This window comes from Trichechus manatus, unplaced genomic scaffold (assembly GCF_000243295.1).
Source record: "Trichechus manatus latirostris isolate Lorelei unplaced genomic scaffold, TriManLat1.0 scaffold00020, whole genome shotgun sequence".
In the NCBI taxonomy this organism is placed as follows: Eukaryota; Metazoa; Chordata; class Mammalia; order Sirenia; family Trichechidae; genus Trichechus; species Trichechus manatus.
Window position 1 is genome coordinate 8,359,224 of NW_004443956.1, and position 22,462 is coordinate 8,381,685.

Consider the following 22,462-nt stretch of genomic DNA (forward strand, 5'->3'; position numbering starts at 1 on the left):
AAGGGGGAAATGCAGAACAGAATTTAAAATTCTTGTGGACTCTAGACTTTCTGGAACCATGGAGGGTGGATGAATCCCTGAAACTATTGCCCTGAGATAATCTTTAAACCAACCAAAAATATCCCCTGAAGTCTTCTTTAAACTAGCTTAACTAGTAATTGAGGAGCCCTGGTGGCACAGTGGTTAAAGCGCTCTGCTGCTAACACAAAGGTCAGCGGTTCCAACCCACCAGCTGCTCCATAGGAGAAAGATGTGGCCGTCTGCTTCCGTAAAGATTACAGCCTTGGAAACTGTAGGGGGCAACTGTATTCTGTCCTACAGGGTTGCTGTAATTCGGAATCAAGTCGATGGCAATGAGTTTAGTTTTGGTTTAACTGGTAAATAATGTCTGCCTTGAGCATTGCACTCTTTAAGAACTATCTTTATGGGATCAAATTAACAACAGCAGCTCGAAAAATTAGATAGAAAACTTCGAGTTTAATGAGGGAGGAACAGTTTGAAAGAGGAGAGTGAGAATGGTTGTACGACCTGAAGAATGTAATCAGTGTTACTGAATTGTCCATGCAGAAGTTGTTGAATTGGTGTATGTTCTGCTTTGTGTATTCTCAACAACAACAAATAAATGATTTTAGAAAAGGTATTTCTTAGGTGATGGAGGGAGGGGCTGTGGAGAAGAGTGCATTAGGGAAGGGGAGGAGGGAGTGTTAGCGAAGTGGGTCTGCAATTTAAAATGGTCAGGGGAAGCCTCTCAAAGAAGGTGACATGGAGCAGAGACCTGGAGGAGGAGAAGAAGGGAGCCCTGCAGTTTTCTGGGGAGGAGTGTCCAGGTGGAGGGAACAGCGAGCGCACAGGCTGTGTAAGCCAGGAGCTCTGAGACATCATGTGTTTGGAGAGAGTTTAGAAAAGGAGATGGCATGGGGCTGAGCTGCAGAGCATTAGGGCGGCAGAGCATTAGGGCCTGTGGGTTTTGAGCTTGAGAGTGTAATGATCCTATTTACATTTTAACTGACTCACTCTGCCAGCTGTGTTGAAGACAGACAGGAACCCGCAAGGGGGACACGGGAGACCAGTTAGGAAGCTGTTTGCGATGGTCCAAGCCAGAGATGACTGTGACAGACCAGACTGGAGATGGTGAATGTGGTCTTTGATAAGTCTGTTGTGAGAATTAAGAGAGATCAGGGGATGCAAAATGATTTGCAAGGCATTATGCAAATACAAGACAATCTCCTTTTTTCATTGTAGCATTCATGAAAAAGAAAAGTAGCATATGATTCTGCCCTCAAGAAGTTTTCTCTCTATTGAAATGTAACATTTACCCTGTGGCTGACAATGGGCTAAATATTTTACTTGTATTGTCTGATTTGGAGTCCCTGAGTGGTATAAATGGTTAACGCACTCGGCTGCTAACTGAAAGGTTGGAGGTTGAAATTCACCCAGAGCCCAGAGGCGCCTTGGGAGAAAGGCCTGGTGATCTGCTTACGAAAAGTCAGCCAATGAAAAACCTTATGGAACACAGTTCTAGTATGGCACACATGGGGTCACTGTGAGTCAGAATCTGGTTACTGGACTGATTTAATCCTGAGCTAAACACTGGGTCCTACAGATTTGGGGTAAGACTTTCCTGGTTAATACCCCCATGCTGCTCTGCACAGAGAAAATAAAACATTTAAAGTAAAGGCTCATCGCTTTCTTTTTATGAACTTCAGGATTAAACCTTCATCTTTCCTGCAGTTATAGAATCTCAAAGATATGTGCTAACGACGTATGTGTCATATGCACATATATTTATGTACCATATTTTATTTAACTCATTCTCTATGTCCATGTGGGTCCATATGCCCCCACGTTTCCGGGGAACTTCTCCAGGCTGGGGGTTGTTAGCTTTACGCTGTAAATTATCTGCTGCAAACATATGGGTCTCTTCTGTAATGCAGCCCAGATGTGAGCATTAGAAAAGCTTGATAGCAAGCAGGCGCAGGCAGGCATTTCAGTAGAAGGGTGGCCCATGGCATGACCTCACTGGAAAGGCTCCTGCTCCCTCAGGGGAGGGTATCCAGAGGTGGCTCCGGCTGGTACCACCCAGCCCCACTCAGAGCGAGGATTTCTTTCGGCATCTTTCAACCCCTTATTCTTCTGAATACTTCTGGCTCTTTTTTTGGTGTGGGGGCGGTGACTTCCCTGCCCTCCTCCCTTCTTTTTTTTCTCTTCTCTGCAAGCCACCTTTGGTCTTCCCACCCCCTCTTTCTCTCCTCCTCTTCCCGTCACCTCTGCTGTGCCCTAGGATTGTAAAGCGGGCACTCAGTGGCACCCTCGGCATTGCATGTGACGCTAAGTGCTGAGAACAGCTCACCGCATTAAGTGGGGAACTGGGAGGTAATTGTAGGGGAAAACTGCTCCCTTTCTGTAAAAGTTGCTGCATATACCCAAACCAAACCCACTGCCATGGAGTCGATTCCCACTCATAGCGACCCTGTAGGACAGAGTAGAACTGCCCCCATAGGGTTTCCAAGACTGTAAATCTTTATGAAAGCAGACTGCCACATCTTTCTCCAACGGAGCCACTGGTGGGCTCGAATTGCTGACCTTTCTGTTAGCAGCCAGGTGCCTAACTACTACGCCGTCAGTGCTCTGCTGCATATATACCATAGTGCCTTTGAAAGACTGCTGAATGCCTTTTCATCGCTCTCTGCCTGGTTTGGGAACGTTACCACTTACCAGTTGCCATTGGGTCGACTCCAATTCTGGACGACCCCTGCGCTCCATAGGGTTTTCAGTGGCTGATTTTTCTAAAGTAGCTCACCAGGACTTTCTTGCAAGGCACCTATGAGTAAACTCCAACATCCAACCTTTCGGTTAGCAACAGAGCTCATTAATCACTTGTACCACCCAGGGATTTCTAGGTGTTTTGAACTTTAGGCCTTTAGAAAGAGTTAAGTCCAAGGAAGAATCATGATCACAATCTCTGAAGCCCCATCATTCAGCCAGATTTTTTGTTTTGCTTTGTTTTTCAAATTTTATTGTGATCAAAACATATACAACATAAAATTTGCCATCTTAGCCATTTTTAAGTGTACAATACAGTGGCATTAATTACATTACAATGTTGTTCAACCATCACCACTGTCTACTTCCAAAACTTTTCATCACCCCAAACAGAAACTCTGTACCCAGGAAGCAATAATTCCCCCTTTCTCCCTCCCTCTAGCCTCTGATAACCTCTAATCTACTTTCTGTCTCTATATACTTGCCTAGCCTGGAGATTTTATATAAGTGGGACCATACAATATTCATCCTTTTGTTTTCTGGTTTTTTTCACTCAGCATAATGTTTTCAAGATTCATCCGCATCATAGCACCTATCAGAACTTCAATTCTCTTTACGGCTGAAAATAGTCCATTGTGTGTATATATCACACTTTGTTTATTTATTCACCACCATATTTTTTTCAGAGAGCCAGATATATGAAGCACAACACAGCATGTAAAGATAATGATAAACAGAGATTTATTGATATGAGACGATGTTTCCGATATATTCTAGGTAAAAGAAGTAGACCACAAAACAGTATGTGGAACATGATTACACTTTTGTAAAATATTTGTATAGATGGGGGGAAAAAAGGTAAAAATGTTAACAGTACTTAATCTCTGGGTAAAATGATTATAAGAATAATTTTTATTTTCTTCTTTTTGCTTGTCTGTATTTTTTTTCCTACAACGAACGTATTACTTGAGAAGAATATTTTGTTTGTTTGTTCTTATGCACGTGAGGAGTGATAAAAGAAAAAATGCTTGTGATTGGATAGCTGTGAATTATTTTAAAGCTATCAGAGTAGGTGATTTACAATAACAGGAGCACAGGAAAGCATCTCTTCATGGAGGAATTTGACTAAAAAACCCAGAGAAATAACTGATTCCGCTTACGCTCAGATGCTGTCTAAGAGGGATGTGGGCGCAGCCAGAGCTCGTTGCCAGCCCACGACACTCTCATCTGAATGCATAAGATCCCAGAACCTGGGGGATGAGGTGGTTGGCTGCCTTCGGATCTGTCGTGACTTCCTAAGTGGCCAACCCATTCTGAACTTCCAGGCAGTTGTTCGGTGACTCCGCCTTTGAGGATCCAACGTCCTAATTCATAGGAGAGTTCAAGAAAGAGTCCTTCAAAACTCATGCTCAATCTTGATTCCAGTTTCTTGCAGGATTACACATCTCAGTATGCTCCCTGATCAAATGTCAGAAATCGTTTGTGGGAATGTGCTCACTCTCCTCTCTGACCTTCCGCTTCATCCTTTGGTGGATGTGCCTAGTGTTCAGCCGTTTTAAGAAACAGGATAGGCCGTGAATGCTTACAGGAAGGGGGTGTGTGTGTGTGTGTGTGTGTGTGTGTGTGTGTGTGTCTCAGGGCAATGAAGAAGAAAGCCTTAGGGTAGCATCAGAAGGGCAGGAGGAAAGAATTGATATCACAAAGCGTGAAGGAGGCAGCAGAATGCAGAAGTTACAAGGTTGGCCTTTAGCACAGGTTTCTCAGTAGTGGCACTGTTGACATCTGGGCGAGATAATTCTTTGTGACAGGACTGTGTTGTGCATTATAGGATGTTTAGCAGCATTCCTAGCCTACACTCACTATAGGCCAGTGGCACCCCTCAAATCATAACAATCAAAAAAACCACTGGCAGACATTGGCAAATGTCTCCTTCCCTCCCCCTTGCTGAGAACCACTACTTAGCATTACTCTTAGGTTCAAATCCTAGCTCTTCCGTTTATTAGCTGTGTGGCTTTTGGCACCCTCCTCCGGCTCATTTCTTCCCTTGTAATATGGCGCTGGTGGTAGTATTTACCTCCTTCATGGGCTTGTCAAAGGATTACACAGATTTACATAGTACCCAACACCAAGAAGACCCTTAATGAATGTTAGCTATTTTTATGTTATAAATAACAGAGACTGTCACACCCACATGTTTAATGGGTGAAAAATTCCGTAATGTGATATATGGCCTTTGAATATGGAAGGTATGGGACTTGCTGGCTTGGATCTGATCCATTCATCTTTTCACTGAGTGGAGAATCTCGTCATTTATCTTCATTATGCTCGGCTCTTCCCTTCTTATCCAACTTGTCTCTCCTGCCTCCTCTCCCTTCTGCCTCTCAAAGCATCTGCCTCTGCTTTCCTCCTGGAGGACTGGAGCTGGATGTTTTGAAGCAAAGAGGCGAGTACTTGGAATTCACAGGACCTTGACACTTAAAGTTGCCTAGGTGAGATGACTCTCCCCTTTCAGACAGGTTGCAGCAAGGCGCTTATGCTCCTGGGCCTCTAGCCCTTCCCGAGAGAATTCGGAGTCACATTGTGCGAAAGAAGCAACAGGGCAGGTTTCTGCAGGTTTTACCTGGAGGGTGCTCTCTGCTTCTCCTACCCATTCAGAAGTGAGGAAGGGTGTTCCTGACAGAGGAGTATGTTAAAGAAACAAATAATGCTTCCCTTGGGGATTGTCAAAGACCGCTCCCTCCCAGGGATGAAAGGGAACATATTGGACTCCCGTAAGTCCCACATAATTGCTTGGAGAAGGTGACGTGCTTGGAGAAAGTGGAGTACAATTAAATTATACTTCAGTTTCTATCATACCTTATAAGGTGAGACTATGACATTGCAGGGTCGTTGCAAGCTATAAGCAGGGATCTCCCTGCTCAGAATCTGGGTGAGGATCTGACAGAAATCTACTTAGGCAAGTGGCTGCAGTGGGTGCCTAAAATTACCCACAATGGCTAAGCGAAACCTAGAACTAGGCATTCTAATTTTGCTCTCACTGGACGCCAGTCACACGCTCAGCAGTATTCAGAAAGCAAAATAATTGCGCAACCCCTGCCCAGTTCACTTACTGTAAAGATTTCAGACATAGCAAAGGGCCTGGAAAGCTAAGAAAATTCACTCAACTTGGGGGAAAAAAGTAGTAACTGGTCAGAAGAGGATTTGTTTCAGAGTATTTTCCTATTTTGTAGCATTTTGCTTCCTTGAGAGAAAGAGTTTAAGAAAGATACCTGATATTTCCATTCTTGTTTTCACGGTTAAGGCTTTAATGGAGGTCCCAACTAAGTCCATGTCTTTTATTATAGTCCAGTCGGTACGGCAGTAATAATAATAGACTTCTAATCACCGACACCTATTTGCTGCTGAACTACAGCCATCTACTGTGGTGAGCATGTTTAAAACGTCCCTCCTTTCTTTGATGTAGGGGGCAAGTGGGGAAAGTGAGGCACTGAGGGGCTGAGCAGCTGGCCCAAGGCCCCAAGACCAATGATTACTGGAGCTAGCATTCAAACCTAGGTCTGCCTGGCTCCCAGTAGTGACTTTTGACCACTATGCATAAATACCACGAGATGGAAATATCGGCCACCTGAATGTAACTGGGGGACGTTGGTGGTTCAGTGGTAGAATTTTCGCCCTCCCTGAGGAAGACCCAGGTTCAATTCCCCACCAACGCACCTCGTGAGTAGCTACCACCATGTGTCAGCGGAGGTTTGTATGTTGTTATGATGCTGAACGGGTTTCAGTGGAGCTTCCAGACGAAGATGGACTAGGAAGAAAGGTCTAGTGATCTACTTCCAAAAATCAGCCAGTGAAAACTCTATGGATCACAATGGTCGGATCCACACCCAATCATGGGGATGGTGCAGAGCCAGCCAGGGTTTCATTCCATTGTGCATGGCGTCCCCGTGAGTCGGGGGCCAACTCCAGGGCAGCTAACAACAACAAATGTAAGTGACTGTTCAAAGTACAGCCTATCACACAGAACCTGAGTGTTCTGCTTTTTGACTTGCATGTCCTGTCTTCTGGCTGACACCTGACTCCAAGCTACCTTTGTCATGTTGTGTGCTGTGATGTTGTATTACCACTGATGAGTGATTAGGTGAACACTATGTCTCATCAAGAAAAGAAAAGAAAAAAAAAAAAAAATACTAATGGGAGGAGCAGCAAAAGTTGAGCAAAACCTTCCCCAAGCAAATTCTCATCTCAGGAAATTGTACTTTGTAAGCTTTGTGAGGTTTGTCTCCAAAACATATCCCTGTTTAGAAAGAATGGGTTCGATCTGAGGCTGAAAATTTAACCATGGGCTTCAACTTAACAAAATCCTAGTGAAGTCGCTCACATGAAACATGCAGAAAGGGAACAGTATCCTTTTGCCAAAAGGGACTGAGACAAAAGGTCTTTATTTTATGAGTCTGGGAGAGGCCTCTTCGCTTCATTAAGAGGCCCTAGATTTTGTTTTCAGTTCCTGGTACGTGTTGATAGGTGTCCCTGGGGAGCCATTTTCCCCCAAGGACCATACGTACTTTTCATACGCTCCATAAACATGAAGCCATTACAATGACCCCCTTGAGGGAGAGATGGGATCATGGACTCACAGAGCAGGTAATCTGATGCCTCAGCAGAAAGGCAGAAGGCACTAGGGCGGGTCGACAGAAAGCAGCGGGAAATAAGATAGGGACCTGTTTACTGGAATTAGGATCTAGTCAGGGGCCTTGACTTCAGAAACAAGGTGAGCCCAGTTTCTAGTACAAAGGTATCTGTTCAGAGTTGGACGAGCTGCAAATTGATTTGGTGCCGAGCCACCTAGCTCCCTGCATATGGTTTCTTAAATTCTTTGAGACTGACAAGAGGATTGGTCTGTATAAGATGCCCTCTCCCTGGAATGCCCTCCCTCCCTCCGTTACCTAGTAACTCATGCATTCTTTAAGACGCAGCTCAAATGCCCCCTCTCCTGTGACATTGAGTCATATGGATTTCAGTTTGGTAGCATTCTCTCTCTTAATTCAAAAGCCAAGTTAATTGCATCCCTCCTGGGGGCCCCCATTGCATTTCGGTGTGATTATTATTGTTGGAAAGCATGATATCATATTCGTTTGGAATATGAACTTAGAAGTCTGGCAAACGTTATTTCGAGTCATGGGTCCACCACTTCCTAGCTGTGTGACCTGGAGAAGTTGACTTAACATCTCTGCTTCTCAGTTTTCTTGTCTGTAAAATGGGTTCATAATTTGGTGCTTAACTGCATCTGGTTGTACTAAAGATTAAAGGAAATGATGCATGTAGAGGACTTTGGGTCATCCCTAGCACATTGAAGCCACCAAACCATTTGCCATCAGGTCGACTCTGACTTATGGTGACCCCATGTGTGCTCCATAGGGTTTTTAATGGCTGACTTTTCAGAAGTAGATCACCAGGCCTTTCTTCCAAGGCACCTCTGGGTAGACACGAACTTCCAACCTTTTGGTTATCATTTGAACGCATTAACCATTTGCACCACTCAGAGACTCCAGCACATTGAAAACTCTCTACTAATTTGAATTCTTTGGCTGCCAGAAACAGAAACCAATTGAGGCTAACAAAAACGCAACTAAAAAAAACAACTGACCTAACAAGGCCCCAGGAAAGACAGGAATCAGAGCATCTGCAAAGATCTAGGGAGCAGAACCTAACAGACAGTTTCATCAGGGCGCTGCTGTCAGACCAAATAGGCTCCAACCATTTTTGATCTTTAGGTCTTTCTGATCAGTCTTTAAATTCCAGGCTGGAAGAATCTTACCTGTCTAGCTCTGGTTGCACGCCCATGCCTTAAGAGGGAGCTCTAGCTGAATAGCAGGAATGTGCCGTCTCTGTGGGCCCCACCTGGCCAGCTTTGTGCATTTACATACAGCCAGTGACCCTTAAAGGGGCCCTGGTGGCTCAAACAGTTAAGTGCTTGGCTGCTAACTGCAAGGTTGGTGGTTCAAACCCTTCTAGTAGTTCCATGGGAAAAAAACTTGGCGATCTACTTCTGTAAAGATTACAGCCAAGAAAACCATATGGGGCGGTTCTACTCTGCACATATGGGGTCGCTGTGAGTCGGAATTGACTCAATGCCACTTGACAACAACAGTGACCCTTAAGGATTTTGTATGTGTGTCTCCTGCTGTAGATCCATGCGTTTTTTTTTTTTTTTTTAATTTGATAACACAATCACAGAATCAAAACAATGTTTTGTGACAATGGGGAAATTTGAATGAAGACTGGATTTTACATAATATTAGGAAATTATTGTTGATTTTGTTATTAGCATGAAAAACCATTGTGGTTATGCTTTTGAAACAGTCCTTCTCTGTTAGAGATATATATTAAAGTTATTAAAAGTAAAGGAAAAAAAGAATCACAGAATCCTGGAGTAGAAAACAGACCTTGAGTTCTAATGTGATGTGGGACTCCTTTAGGGCAGGGAAATCCCTTCCTCCGGGGAAAGCCTTTTCTCTTGTGAGACTACTCCAACTTTTAAAAAAGTGTTTTTCAGTTAAGCCAAAATCTATCACCTTAGATTTTTTGCCCACTTTTCTAGTTCTGGTTTTTGAAGCAATAGAGAGCAAACCTACTTCTGTATATGTTAACATTTTGATGAATATCCACTAGTCTTTTGTTTCTCTGCCTATTTCTTAACGTGATCGAGATGCACACAATTATCAAGGCCTTAAATTTCCGAATAAGTGCTGGTTGAATTAACCAGGAGGGGCAGCCCAGAAGCAAGTTCTAGTGAAGACTACCGTCTCCAGAGTCAGAGGAACCCAAGTCAAGACCTAGTCCTGCCACATATGCAGACCACCTTGCTTCTCTACAGCTCAATTTATGCACCTGTAAAATGGGCGGCAACGGTCTCACAGTGTTGTTGTGAGAAACATATGAGACAACACACGGAAAGCACTTAGCACGTTGCCCGGCACGTAAGTAAAGAGCTCAGTGACCGTTAGCTGTGATGCTCCTGCTCCCTTTTTAGGCTGCCGACTGGGAACCCGATCATGTTATTTTTGTTGATAGGGATTAAAATACATAGGAAAGCAAATAAGGCAGGAACCAACCACTGCCACCTGGCTGAACTAGAAGGTCCTTCAGGATGCTAGAAGGCTTGAATAACACACGTTATCTCAACCTACAGGACAGCCGACCACTGGTCCTCTTGCATTGGTGTCCACCATCACAATGACTTAGCTGCACTCTGCTTCTGCTCTGTCAGCTCCTGCTATTGACTCTTGCCCTTCTCTCTTTACTTCATGGCGTCTGCTGCCTCACAGCTTCTGTTTAATGCCTCTTTCTGCCTTTATTGTTTCTCTCTCGACCTGTCTCTTTCTAAGAGACCATATATGATTGGTTGGTTTTTCCATTTATTATCCAGTATAAGGAGCCTCCCTCTAGGGTCACTATGAGTGGGAATTGACTTGATGGCAGCGGGTCTATTGGATAGAGGAGCCCTGGTGGTGCAGTGGTTAAGCACACGGCTGCTAACTGAAAGGTCAGCAGTTCAAACCCACTCACCACTCTGCGGGAGAAGGATGTGGCAGTCTGCTTCCGTAAAGATTATAGCCTTGAAAACCCTATGGGACACTTCTACTCTGTCCTATAGGGTCGCTATGAGTTAGAATCTACTCGAGGGCAATGGGTCTGTCGGGTAGAGTTCTTTTCAGGCCACTGCATAGCCTGTGACTAGCTTGCTGATTGGCTGCCTTTGAGTCAGGTGACCATCCTTTGTCCACCCAGCAGAGGCCAGATTAGAAGAAACTAAACTGATGGGAAAATACCCAGCTTTTAACAAATTCTGTTTTGATGAAAGCCGAATTATAAATGTTTATCACATTAACCTAAAAAGACACTGTTTCCCTACAATATTTTCCCCACCTAGATTTCTTTTTGTCCTAGCCTTCAGATATTGCCTCTTCCTATTGCTGCTGTAGCCATTGTTAGCTGCCGTTGAGTCAGCCCCCCGACTTACGGTGACCCCATGTGCAGTGGAACAAAATGGCGTTCAGTCCTGCGCCATTCCCATGATCGGTTGCAGCTGAATGATCGGTTGCCGATCAGACCGTTGTGATCCATAGAGTTGTCATTGGCTGATTTTTGGACATATATCACCAGGCTTTTCTTCCTAGCCTGTCTTAATATGGAAGCTCTGAAACCTCTTCAGCATCATAGGAACATGCAAGCTTCTATTGTCAGATAGGTAGTGGCTATGCATGAGGTACATTGTCCGGGAGTGGAATCTAGGTCTCCTACGTGGAAGAACGAGAATTCTATCATTGAAATACCACTGCCCTCTGGTTTCTTCCTAGCCTTCAGATAGTTCAAATCCCATTGTGTCCTTTAAGCATTCTTAGTATGATACAAGATCTGCTGAGCCTTGATAGTTGGAATTTCTTAAATCCCCACCAAATGCTCTACTGGACACTCTATATATAATATCTCGCTTAAATCGCCTAACAGCCCTCTTTAGTAAGCATCATTATCTACCCATTTTATAGACAAGGGACCTTATACTTAACTTCCCTCAGGCCATACAGCTCCAAATTCCAGAAAAGGGGTTTTATTAAAAATCCACAATTGTTAATATTTAATGAGTGTTTTACATATAGTATCTAATTTAATCCTTCCAAAACCCTACGAGGTAAGAACGACCATGGCATCTATTTTAGAAAAGACACAAAGAAACTAAGTAACTTGCCCAAGGCCACACAGTTAATAAATGATGGAGATGGAACTCCAAATTCCAGATCTTTCTGATTCCAAAGTTTATTTTTATCCCACCTCCTCACTTCCCTCCCTGCCTTAGTGCTTAACTTTGTCTTTTCACACACCTGACATTCCTCAATCATCATTAATCTCGATTAGTAAACCCTTGTAAGTAAAAGTATAAAGGATTTATTCTTTTTCTAGAATTTCCCTTGATGATTCAACTTTAGCTTTGGAATTTTTCAAATAATTTTACCATCCCAGTAATAAAATATTTCACGGACTTATTTAGCTGTATTTATTTATCAAGTGTTCCATCATTGCTGAAGGCGGAAAGAAAAGAGCAAATGCCCAAGCCCTAGTATGATTTTACAGAGCCAAGGATGACCTTGCCTTGCCATTTTAGCCCTGGCTTATCTTGACTCTCGGAGCCCTGGTGGTTCAGTGGTAAAGAGCTCGGTTGGTAACCAAAAGGTCCGTAGTTCGAATCCATCAGCCACTCCTTGGAAACCCTATGGGGCAGTTCTACCCTGTCCTATAGGGTTGCTGTGAGTCAGACTCAACTCAACAGCAACAGGTTTATCTTGACTCTCACCAGTTTGACAGCAAGTTCTCTTCCAGGACCTGAGCTGTGAGCCGTCTTGGGGCATTGTGTGTCTTCATGCATTGTTCACCAAGCAGGGCTCCGGCACTTCAAGAACACTTCTAGGCCTCAGTTTGCCCACTCACCCACCATACAGTGCTTGCTTTTACAAGCTGGCTTCTTATGGGATTATGAAAATAGAGGTTGCTAAAGACTCAGCCTGCCCTTCCCCCTCCCCCACACCACCGTGGGGCCATCAGAGCTCTCCAGGGAGAAGAGCCTGCGGCCTGTGGTCTCAGAGATTGTACAAACAAGGGCTGGGGAAGCGGTGGGGGAGTGAGGCCCAGAATACACTGATTTGCATGAAAAAAGGCCAAGACAGAGTACTACTGACAGAGCTTGGCTTCCAGCCAAGGGAAAGTCCTGGTGCCCCAGAGGATGAGTGGGAAGGAGGGAGAGTGTGATTGAAACTCTCCTGGTGATGGGGGGAGAGGTAGGCATGGTGCCTTCAGACCCACCCTACCTTTCAAAATCTGAAAACCGCTGAGCAACAAGCAGGCCACGGGGTTCAATTACGTAGTGCTTACTCAGCGGACTCTGGCTGGTAACTCAGAGCTCCCCAGGGCTTTCTTTTGACGCTGTCTGAGGTGTTGTGGGCTCTTAGAACTTGTGTCAAAGAATGAACAACACAGACAAATTCGTGTTTGGAGTTGAATACCATTTAGAATTTTTCTCTACCTCATCTTCCAACACTCAAAAACATTTCTCAAAGAGATTTTATTGGTTTTAATGTAAATTGAATACCTTTTTCTTTTTTTTTAGTTTTCATTATTATTGCCTTTTATCGTCAGTATCTTTATAAATCCAATGTTTGAACATCTGGGAGTGAACATCAGAGATTGATAACTCAGCAAATTACATGATGCAACATTGTATGTAGTACGTATTACTAATGATAAGATGTAAAAAAAAAAAAAAGCTGTAAGTGTGGTTCATCATAACTCAAATATATCGTAAATCGGGACTATCTGTATATATACGTATATATACACATACATATTTTATCTGAATATATGTATATATACATCTGTGTATTGCAGATTTCTTTTTAAAAGGAAAAAAACAGTACAATCCCCTAGTTCTTCAAAATTCTCTCTCTGCTTTTGGGGAAGACTAAATGAGGAAATTAAATCATGTTGACAGACGGTAAGACATCTGAAGAAACAAACTTCTGTACTGTTTTGCAGGTTTTACATTGAGAGCATATCATTTTTAAAGGATAAAACTACCGTGGAGCTGTTTTTCCTGAATGCAAAGTCCTGCGTGCACAAGGTAAGGTGTGCCATGTTTGTTACGTTCTTTGAATGACTCCGGGGAGCTGGAGTTGGAGGGAGTCTTGCCTGTGTTTTCATTTTCAAACTAAGAGAAAAAGACCATCATCTTTACAATCAATACAAATTCTTACCCTACAAAAGAATAGCAGCTCTTCTCAAATTCTGAGTGGGTAAGGCAATGATCTGCAAAGGAATCAATGTTCCCACGCAATCACCATTAGTTTAAAAGCAGCTGACACGCCACGTGGAATGACTCGGAACGACACCAAGATAAGTCAGTCAGGGCTGTGATCGAAGCCTCAGAAAAGTCGGGCCAGAAATATTTTTAAACAGGGTACGCCCTGCGTTTTTCAGAAACCAGTATTCAGAATTCAAACCCAGTATTATGTAGGTTCAGACCCTGCCTTCGATCCTGCACACCCGAGCCACCTTAGATCCGGGGCGCCTGCTCAGAGCCGTGGGCTTTAGAGCAGGGTCTCAAATACCTGTAGGGAAGGACCACTTCTTATTTTTGTGTTTTTTATTACTATCCTTTCTGTGAAGGACAGATTACTTCTGTAAAATTCACTAAGCATGAATTCCTAAAAAAATGATCCTATGCTTGGAGTTGCAGTCACATCAAACTGCTATAAAAGTTTTTATATGAGGTAAGAACAATCATGACGTCTATTTTAGAAAAGACACAAAGAAACTAAGTAACTTGCCCACAGCCACACGGTAAATGGTGGAGGTGGAACTCCGTACTCTAGATCTTTCTGATTCCAAAGCTAATTTTTTCCCCAACTTCTCACTTCCCTCCCAGCCTTAGTGCTTAACTTTCTCTTCTTACACACCTCACATTCCTCAATGTTCATTAAATCTCGCTTAGTAAACCCTTGTAAGTAAAAACATACTGGATTTATTCTCTCAATGTTTGTCTTAACTCCTTGCAGACTGGTAACCTACAGGACCTCTCTGGGTAGTGTGTTGCTTTAACGGCCTCCTCTCTGGCCTCCTCAAACCATACTTGGTCTGTGGGCCAGGGTGTGTCCGTCTGGAGTTTAGCTCCACACTTCTACCTTATGGTTACAGGGCTCAGGATCTCAGAATACCCTGCGCATCCCCCGTGCCTGCTTCTGAGGTCTATGGCAGCGTCCTGTCTGGCTCTGTCTTCCTAATGCTCTACTGAACTGTCCATGTGCATCTCCCTAAATCTAAGGGGTACCCAGGGGCAGCTGGATGGAACCTAGCTTGGAAAGAGAAAGGGGACAGGCTGCGGGTATGGGATCTACATTTATACTCTTCCCCTAGTTCCCACAAATGTTAAGGGAAGACCACTGTATACACACAGATTTAATTTTGTGTAAGACTCAGAAAGGGCAGAGTTTTGTTTTTTGTTTTTTTTTTAACAACTTTATTGAGATATAATTGATTGTACATATTTAAAGTGTACAATATTATCAGTTTTGATGTTTATAATTCCCCTTGTCTTAGTATTGATTGGCAAAAGTGAGTCACTGGTTGTTGGTCCAAAACCAAACCAAACCCATTGCCATCGAGTCGATTCCAACTCATAGTAACCCTATAAGGCAGAGTAGAGCTGCCCATAGGGCTTCCAAGGAGCGGCTGGTGGATTCAAACTGCCAACATTTTGGTTAGCAGCCAAAGTCTTAACCACTGTGCCACCAGGGATCCTCTTGAAAAAAAGACATTTTTATTTTGATGAAGTCTAACTTATCAGGTTTTTTTTTTCTTTAGTGAATTGTGCTTTTAATAGTGTATCTCAGAAATATTTGCCTAATCCAAGGTCACAAAGATTTTTTCTAGTTTTCTTCTAGAAGTTTTTGGAATTTAGGTTTTACTTTTAGGTCTCTAATCCATTTTGAGTTAATTTTTGTGTGTAGTACAATGTATGGATTGAAGTTCATTTTTTTTTTGTATATGGATATTCAATAGTTCCAGCACCATTTGTTGAAAACACTATCTTTTCTCCACAGCCCGCCTTTTGTCAAAAATCAGTTGTATGTATATGTGTGGATTTATTTCTGGACTCTGTATTCTGTTCCTTTCATGTATTTGTCTATTTTTATACCAATAACATAGTGTTTCAATTACTACAGCTTTATAATGCATCCTGAAATCAGTATAACCTCCAACTTTGTTCTTTTTTCAAAGTTGTTTTGGTTATTCTAGGTTTTTTTGCATTTCCAAATGAATTTTAGAATCAGCTTGTCAGTATCTACCCCCCAAAGAAAGATGCCTGCTGAGATTTTATTTAGGATTATTACAGATTAGAATCTGTAGATCAACATGGGGAGAATTGACATCTTAATAATGTTAATTTTTCAACTATTTAGATTATTTATTATTTAGATGTTTTTAAATTTATCTCAGCAGTGTTTTATAGCTTTCAGTATACAGGTCTTTTATCAGATTTATTCCTAAGTATTTCATATTATTTGATGCACTTGTAAATGGTATCTTTGTATTCAATTTCTGAATGTTTACTGCTAACATATAGAAATACAATTAATGTTTGTATATTGATTTTGTATCCTGCAGTCTTGTTACACTCGCTTATTACTTCTAGTAGCTTTTTTTGTAGATTCCATCAGATTTTCTTCATAGATGATCATGTCATCTGCTAATAAAGATTGTTTTACTCCTTCCTTTGCAATCTGGCACCTTTTATTTATTTTTCTTGCCTAATTGCACTGGCTGGAATCTACAGTAAAATGATGAATAAAACTGATGAGAATGGACATCTTTTTCTTGTTTCTGATCTTAGGATGAAAAATTCAGTTTTACCATTAAGTATAATGTTAGCTATAGGTTTATCGTAGATGCTGTTTATCAGTTGAGGGAGTTCCTTTCTATCCCTGGTTTGCTGAGAGTTTTTATCAGGAATGGATGGTAGAGGTAGATTTTGTCAAATGTTTTTCTGAATGTCTTATATCTGTTATATTTTATATTATCTGTTATAAGATTCTTACAATAGTATACTTCCATTTCTCCTCTCTCAGCCTTTATGCTATACATTGTACTTTTATATGTATTATAGATACACATGACATTGTAAGCAGTCAGTTATCTTTAAAGACATTTAAATAATAAAAAAAACTTATGTATTTACTCAAGTAGTTACTATTCCCATTGCTCTTCATTCTTTTTGTGTTGATCTATATTTCTCTTTAGTATCATTTTACTTTAGCCTGAAAAGCTTTCTTTAGCATTTCTTGTAATGTGAGTTTGCTTGTGATGAATTCTTTCAGCTCGTGTCTGAAAATGTGCCTTCATTTAGAATTTTATGTTGACAGGGTTCTTCCCTGAAGTATATTTACAGATATTGTCCCACTGTTTTCTTGCTTACATTGTTTCTGATGACCAATCTACTGTCAATCTTATCTTTGTGCTTCTGCGCATAGTGTGTCTTTTTTCTCTGGGTGCTTTTAAATCTTTCTCTTCTTCACTGCCTGGAGCAATTACATTATGGCATGCCTTGGCATATCATTCTTCATTATTCTTGTTGTTGGCATTTATTGAGCATTTTGGATTTGTGAGTTCATAGTTTTCATCAAATGCAGGAAATTTTTAGAAAATATTTTGTTGTGTTTTAGGTGAAAGTTTACACAACAAATTAGGTTCCCATTTAAGAATTTTTATACAGGTTGTCCTGTAACACTGGTTACAGTTTTCACAATGTGTTAGCATTCTCATTATTTCCATTCTGTTTGTTCTGTTTTCATTGATCTAGCTTCCCTTCCCCTTCTTGCCTTCTCATTTTTGCTTTCAGGTAAATGTTGACCGTTGGTCTCATGTAGTTGATTGTTTAAGGGAGCACATTACTCATGGGTGATAGTGTTTATGTTATAAGCCAATCTATTATTTGGCTGAAAGGTGACCTCCAGAAATAGCTTCAGTTCCAAGTTCAAAGGGTGTCTTAGAGCAATAGTCTTGGGGGTTCCTCTGGACCCTATCATCCCAGTAGGTCTGTCCTTTTTAGGAATTTGAATTTTGTTCTACATTTTTCGCCCATTCTATCAGGGGCCTTTTATTATGTCCCTGGTCAAAACAGTTGGTAGTGATAGCTGGGCACCATCTAGTTTCCTGGTCCAAATATGGAAAATTTTCAGGCATTATTTCTTTAAAGATTTTTTCTGTGCCCACCCATCCCTGCTTTGCAGACTCCAGGTACACGTATATCCAGCCACTTGAAGTTTTCCCACAGCTCAGTGATGCTCTTTTCTTTTTATTTACTTCCTTTTTCTACGTTTTATTTTGGATAGTTACTATTGCTGTGCCTTCAAGCTCACTAATCTCTTCTTTTGCCATCTAATCTGCCATTAAGTCCATCCAGTGCACTGTAGTTTTTATCTCTAGAAGCTTGATTTGGATCTTTTTTTCATCTTACACGTGACTACTTAACTTTTTGAACATACGAAACACAGGTAATACAGTGATAATTATTGTTTTAATGTTCTTATTCTAATATCCGTGTCAGTTACGATTGATTGATTTTTCTCCTCTTATAGGTCATGTTTTCTCACTTCTTTGCATACCTAGAAATATTTGATTGGATGCCAGACATTGATAAGTTTACCTTTTGGGGTGCTGTATACTTTTGTATTCCTCTAAATGGTCTTGAACTTTGTTTAGGGATGCAGTGTAGCTTCTTGGAAACAGTTTGACTTTTCAGGTTTTGTGTTTGTGATTTGTTAGGCAGGCCCAGAGCAGTGCTCATTCTAGAGCTAATTTTTCCCCGTTACTGAAGCAAGACCTTCCAGAGTACTCTACTCAATGCCCCATGAATTATAAGTTTTTCCAGTCTGGCTAGTGGGGAAAAGGCACCATTTCTAGCCCTGCATGAGCACCAAGCAATCTTCCCTCTCATCCTCTGGAATGGTCTCCCCTCAGCCTTGGGTAGTCTCCTCCCACACGTGTAATGATCAGTACTCTGCTGAATACTCAAGGGACACCCTCTGCAGATCTCCAGGGTCTCTGCGGCTCCTTCATCTCTGGTACTCTGTTCTGCAAATTCTATCCAGTTTGGTCTCCTCACTCTCTTAGCTCCATCTTCTCAACTCAAGGGGTCCGCCATGTTCCATCTGTGTTTCCCCCTCCCTGCCCTACAGCCTTCTCATGGGAAACCCTCTCAGGGCGGTAAGTTGGAACAACCTCATTCCAGTTTTGCTGTCCTTCATTGCTTAGTTTTCAGTATTTTGAAAGCCATTGTTTTATGTAAATTGTCTGTTTTTTAAGTTGTTTCAGATAGGAGGGTAAAGTCAGTCCCTGTTACTCTGTCTTGGCCAGAAGCAGAAGTACTCACAGCAGAGTATTTGTCTAGGTCTTTAGGGAAAAAAAATGTCCCCAGCATCAAAAGCTCCATTATAGCCTCACTTTTCTAGGACTGGGGCTTCCCTAAGGACTTCAAGGGTTAACTCATTAGTAGACACTTACACAGCAAATGCACATTTACTGGGGCAGGAAAACACTTGATAAGCCACAGTTGGCCATCATCACCTATGTGGAGAAAGTACAATCACCCCTTGTGATATCTTTTACTGCCTAGCTGGCTGTGATACAATGAAATAGATTCCTTAATTTATTGTTTACTCTGTTGCTAATGCAAAGAAAGTTAGGATTCAAACTTGAACTCATGATATTTCTCTGGTAGCTTTGTTTGGTGAATTCTGTTGGTCTTGAGGAAGTAATAAAAAGCAGTGCTTTTTAAATTCTGCTCCAAATTATGAATATAATTTCCTGGGAGCTCTTTTTTGAATATGAATATTTTGTGGCTTGTCAAAGAATTTTGAAGTTTTATAAAATATAAAATTGCAAGGCACTATGACAGTTGGGATAATTTTTTTAAATGCAATTGTAGGCCTCTAGTGCTGAATATTTTTTGTATAAGCAAAATGGAATGGCTGGTAACAAATAATCCTAAGAGATATTATAAGATCAGGTAGATGATAAGATGATAACAGGGTCAGGTAGCTGTTTGGTAAAGCAGCTTTTAGGTTCTTTCTTAAGATGTATGGTTCACTCAAAAAACTAAAAATAGAACTTCCATATGACCCAGCAATACCACTCCTAGATGTATACCCAAAAGTCTTGAAAACAGAGACTCAAAAAGAGACTTGTACACCAGTGTTTATTGCAAAAAGGTGGAAACAACCTAAATGCCCATCAGCAGATGAACGGATAAACAAAATGTGGAATATACACACAATGGAATATTACTCAACCAGTAGGAGAAATGAAGTCTTGATACATGCTACAGTATGGATGGAGCTTGAAGACATTACGCTGAGCAAAATAAGCCAGTCACAAAAGTATAAATATTGTATGACCTTACTTCTATAAAAAGACAAGAAAAGGCAAATGTATAGAGACCAAAGCTTATTTGTGGTTGCCAGGGGTGGGAGAGAGGGAGAAAATGGTGGGAATGGTGCTGGAAATACCACACTGACTAAGGGTAAGTTTGCACTGCCGATTATTGTAATGGCTGTCAATAAGATGTACACCTGTTAAAAGTTGAATTGGCAAAGTTGTGTGATAGATGTATTTACAACAATGACAAAAAAAAAAAAGAGTAGCTGCTGAGGCTTCTTATGTACAACCAAATACCTCATGGGATTTGGTTCCGTGGTTTGGAGGTTTAGGGTCATGGTTTAATTGGCCTGATAATGTGTTTAGTGCTTCTCTTCTATCTCCTAGTTCGTTGCATAGTGCCTGGGTTCTTGAAAGTTTGCAAGCAGCCATCGAAGGCACAACAATTGGTCTCTATTCACCTGGAGCAACAGAGCAAGAAGGAAAGTCAGGAATAGGAGAATATAGAATGTGTGGCTAATTGCCTCCGTGAACATCTGCCTCCTTTGCCATGAGACTAGAACTGGATGCTGCCAATCATTACTGAACATTTTGATCAAAGATTCTATAGAAGAATCCTGATCAAAAGGAGGGAAATGCAGAACAGAATTTCTGATTTTCATGGACTCTAGACTTTCTGGAGCCCTAGAGGCTGGATGAACCCCTGAAACTATTGCCCTCAGATAATCTTTAATCTTAAGCCAAAAATATCCCCTGAATTCATCTTAAAACCAAACAATAGTTTAACTTAACCAGTAAAAAGTCCTGCCTTGAGCATTGTGAACTATCTATATGAGATCAAATTGACAACAGCAACTCAAAAGATTAAATGGGAACCCTAGGGGGCAGTGAGTTTATGTTAATGAGGGAGGAACAACTCAGATAAGGAGGGTGAGAATGGTTACACAACTCGAAGAATGTGATCAATGTCACTAAATGGTACATGTAGAAACTGTTTAATTGGTGTATGTTTTTATGTGAATATTCTCAACAACAACAACAAACTAACTAAAATTTAGAAAAAAAGGTAATAAGATGTATGGTTCAGTGGTAGAATTCTCACCTTCCATGAAGGAGACCTGGGTTCGATTCCTGGCCAATGCACTTCATGTACAGCTGCCACCCATCTGTCACTGGAGGTTTACATGTTGTCACGATGTTGAACAGGTTTCAGCGGAGCTTCCAGACTAAGACAGACTAGGAGAGACCTGGAGATCTAATTCCATCAGCCAATGAAAACCCTGTGAATCACAGTGGTCCTGTCTGCAACTACTCATGGGTATGGCAGGGGACTGGCAGCATTTCATTCCGTTGTGCATGGGGTCACCATGAGTTGGAGTCTGACTTGATGGCAACTAACATCAGCAACATGGTTATTTAAGAACGTTCCACATAAGGAATGTCATTTGAACCATGGGCACAGGAGTCCGTTTTATGAGTACATAGTCCCAGTTGTAGAACACCTATAGGTGGAGTATCGATTGGCAAAAGTGAGTCACTGGTGGCTGGTCCAAAACCAAACCAAATCCATTGCCGTTGAGTCAACTCTAACTCATAGCGACCCTATAGGACAGAGTAGAACTGCCCCATAGGGTTTCCAAGGAGCGGCTAGGGGATTCGAACTGCCTGCCTTTTGGTTAGCAGCCTGAAACCTTAACCAATGTGCCACCAGGGCTCCTACAATTAATTCAGGGCTCACTGCTGGATCTGAAAAGTTGAATGAGCCTCCCTTCCACACTGAGCAGAAGATATTCTTCCCGCCAGCGTTGAGCACCTCTGATAACCCTCCTCACAACACACTTCTCCCTCCCTGCCAGATAGCTTTCCCCTACCGCTAGCCCCTTCCACTGAGGGCGTAAACATACAAGCAGGAAGCAAGAACTCTTATTTGCAAATACTGACAAAGCCACAATATCTTTTTATGTGCTTGGTTAGTAAGAAATACGACTTGTGATAAGGTTTAATACAGTTGCTGAAGCTTTGCGTGGATATATAAATGGATTTATATTCACAAAATTTAGCCTCGCAGGTATATCATTTGAAACATTGGGTGGTTCCCAATGGTTTTGTAATTATCACAGCCCACAGTACATAGAGAATACGCAGTTAGTGACACATAAGTATATTGAAAGAAACGTTCCTCATTTCTGAGTTTGGGTATCTGGTGTGTCTAGATGAAGACTTTTTGCCTGTGTTTACTGTGTAACTCCAGTGGCTACCCATGTACACAGTCTGGCACAAATTGGCATTCAATGAATTGTTGTTGATGAACTCAGTAAATGAATGGATGTGGTTGATAATCAAACCTTGCTTCCAAGAAGGTAAGAGAAAAACAAAAACGGCTTTTCTGATGTGTAATTTGACCAGGGGCAAAACACATGAAAATATCTGAATTCCCTGAGGAATTGAACGCCCAAAGCACTGAAAAAATCATCTCAGGGTATGAGTGAGTAACATTTAGTAATATTGTAGTTAATTCTAACTACAAACTGCTTATCCTTGCCAGAAAATAAGAATGATTTTGTAAAGGAGAAATTTCATGTCTCGTCTAATATTTTAAAAAATCAAAACCCATTTGATTTTTCTTCAGTCCTTTAGATATCAATAGTGGTCCTATAAAAAACTAGTTCTGGTAGACTGCAGGTGTGAAGAAATGATGTATAAGCCAAATTCAACCATG

General features: G+C 41.6%; 1 protein-coding gene across 8 annotated transcripts in view; it reads left to right on the forward strand.

Moving 5' to 3' along the window:
* The window catches only part of FRMD4B (FERM domain containing 4B), a 223,371-nt gene that overhangs the window by 82,826 nt on the left and 118,083 nt on the right, over nt 1–22,462 (forward strand). For all 8 annotated transcript variants that reach the window (XM_004372718.3, XM_023727926.1, XM_023727925.1 and 5 more), the window contains exon 5: nt 13,348–13,432. In XM_004372718.3, coding sequence (XP_004372775.1) covers nt 13,348–13,432 — 85 coding nt within the window. The remainder of the gene's footprint in view (nt 1–13,347; nt 13,433–22,462) is intronic.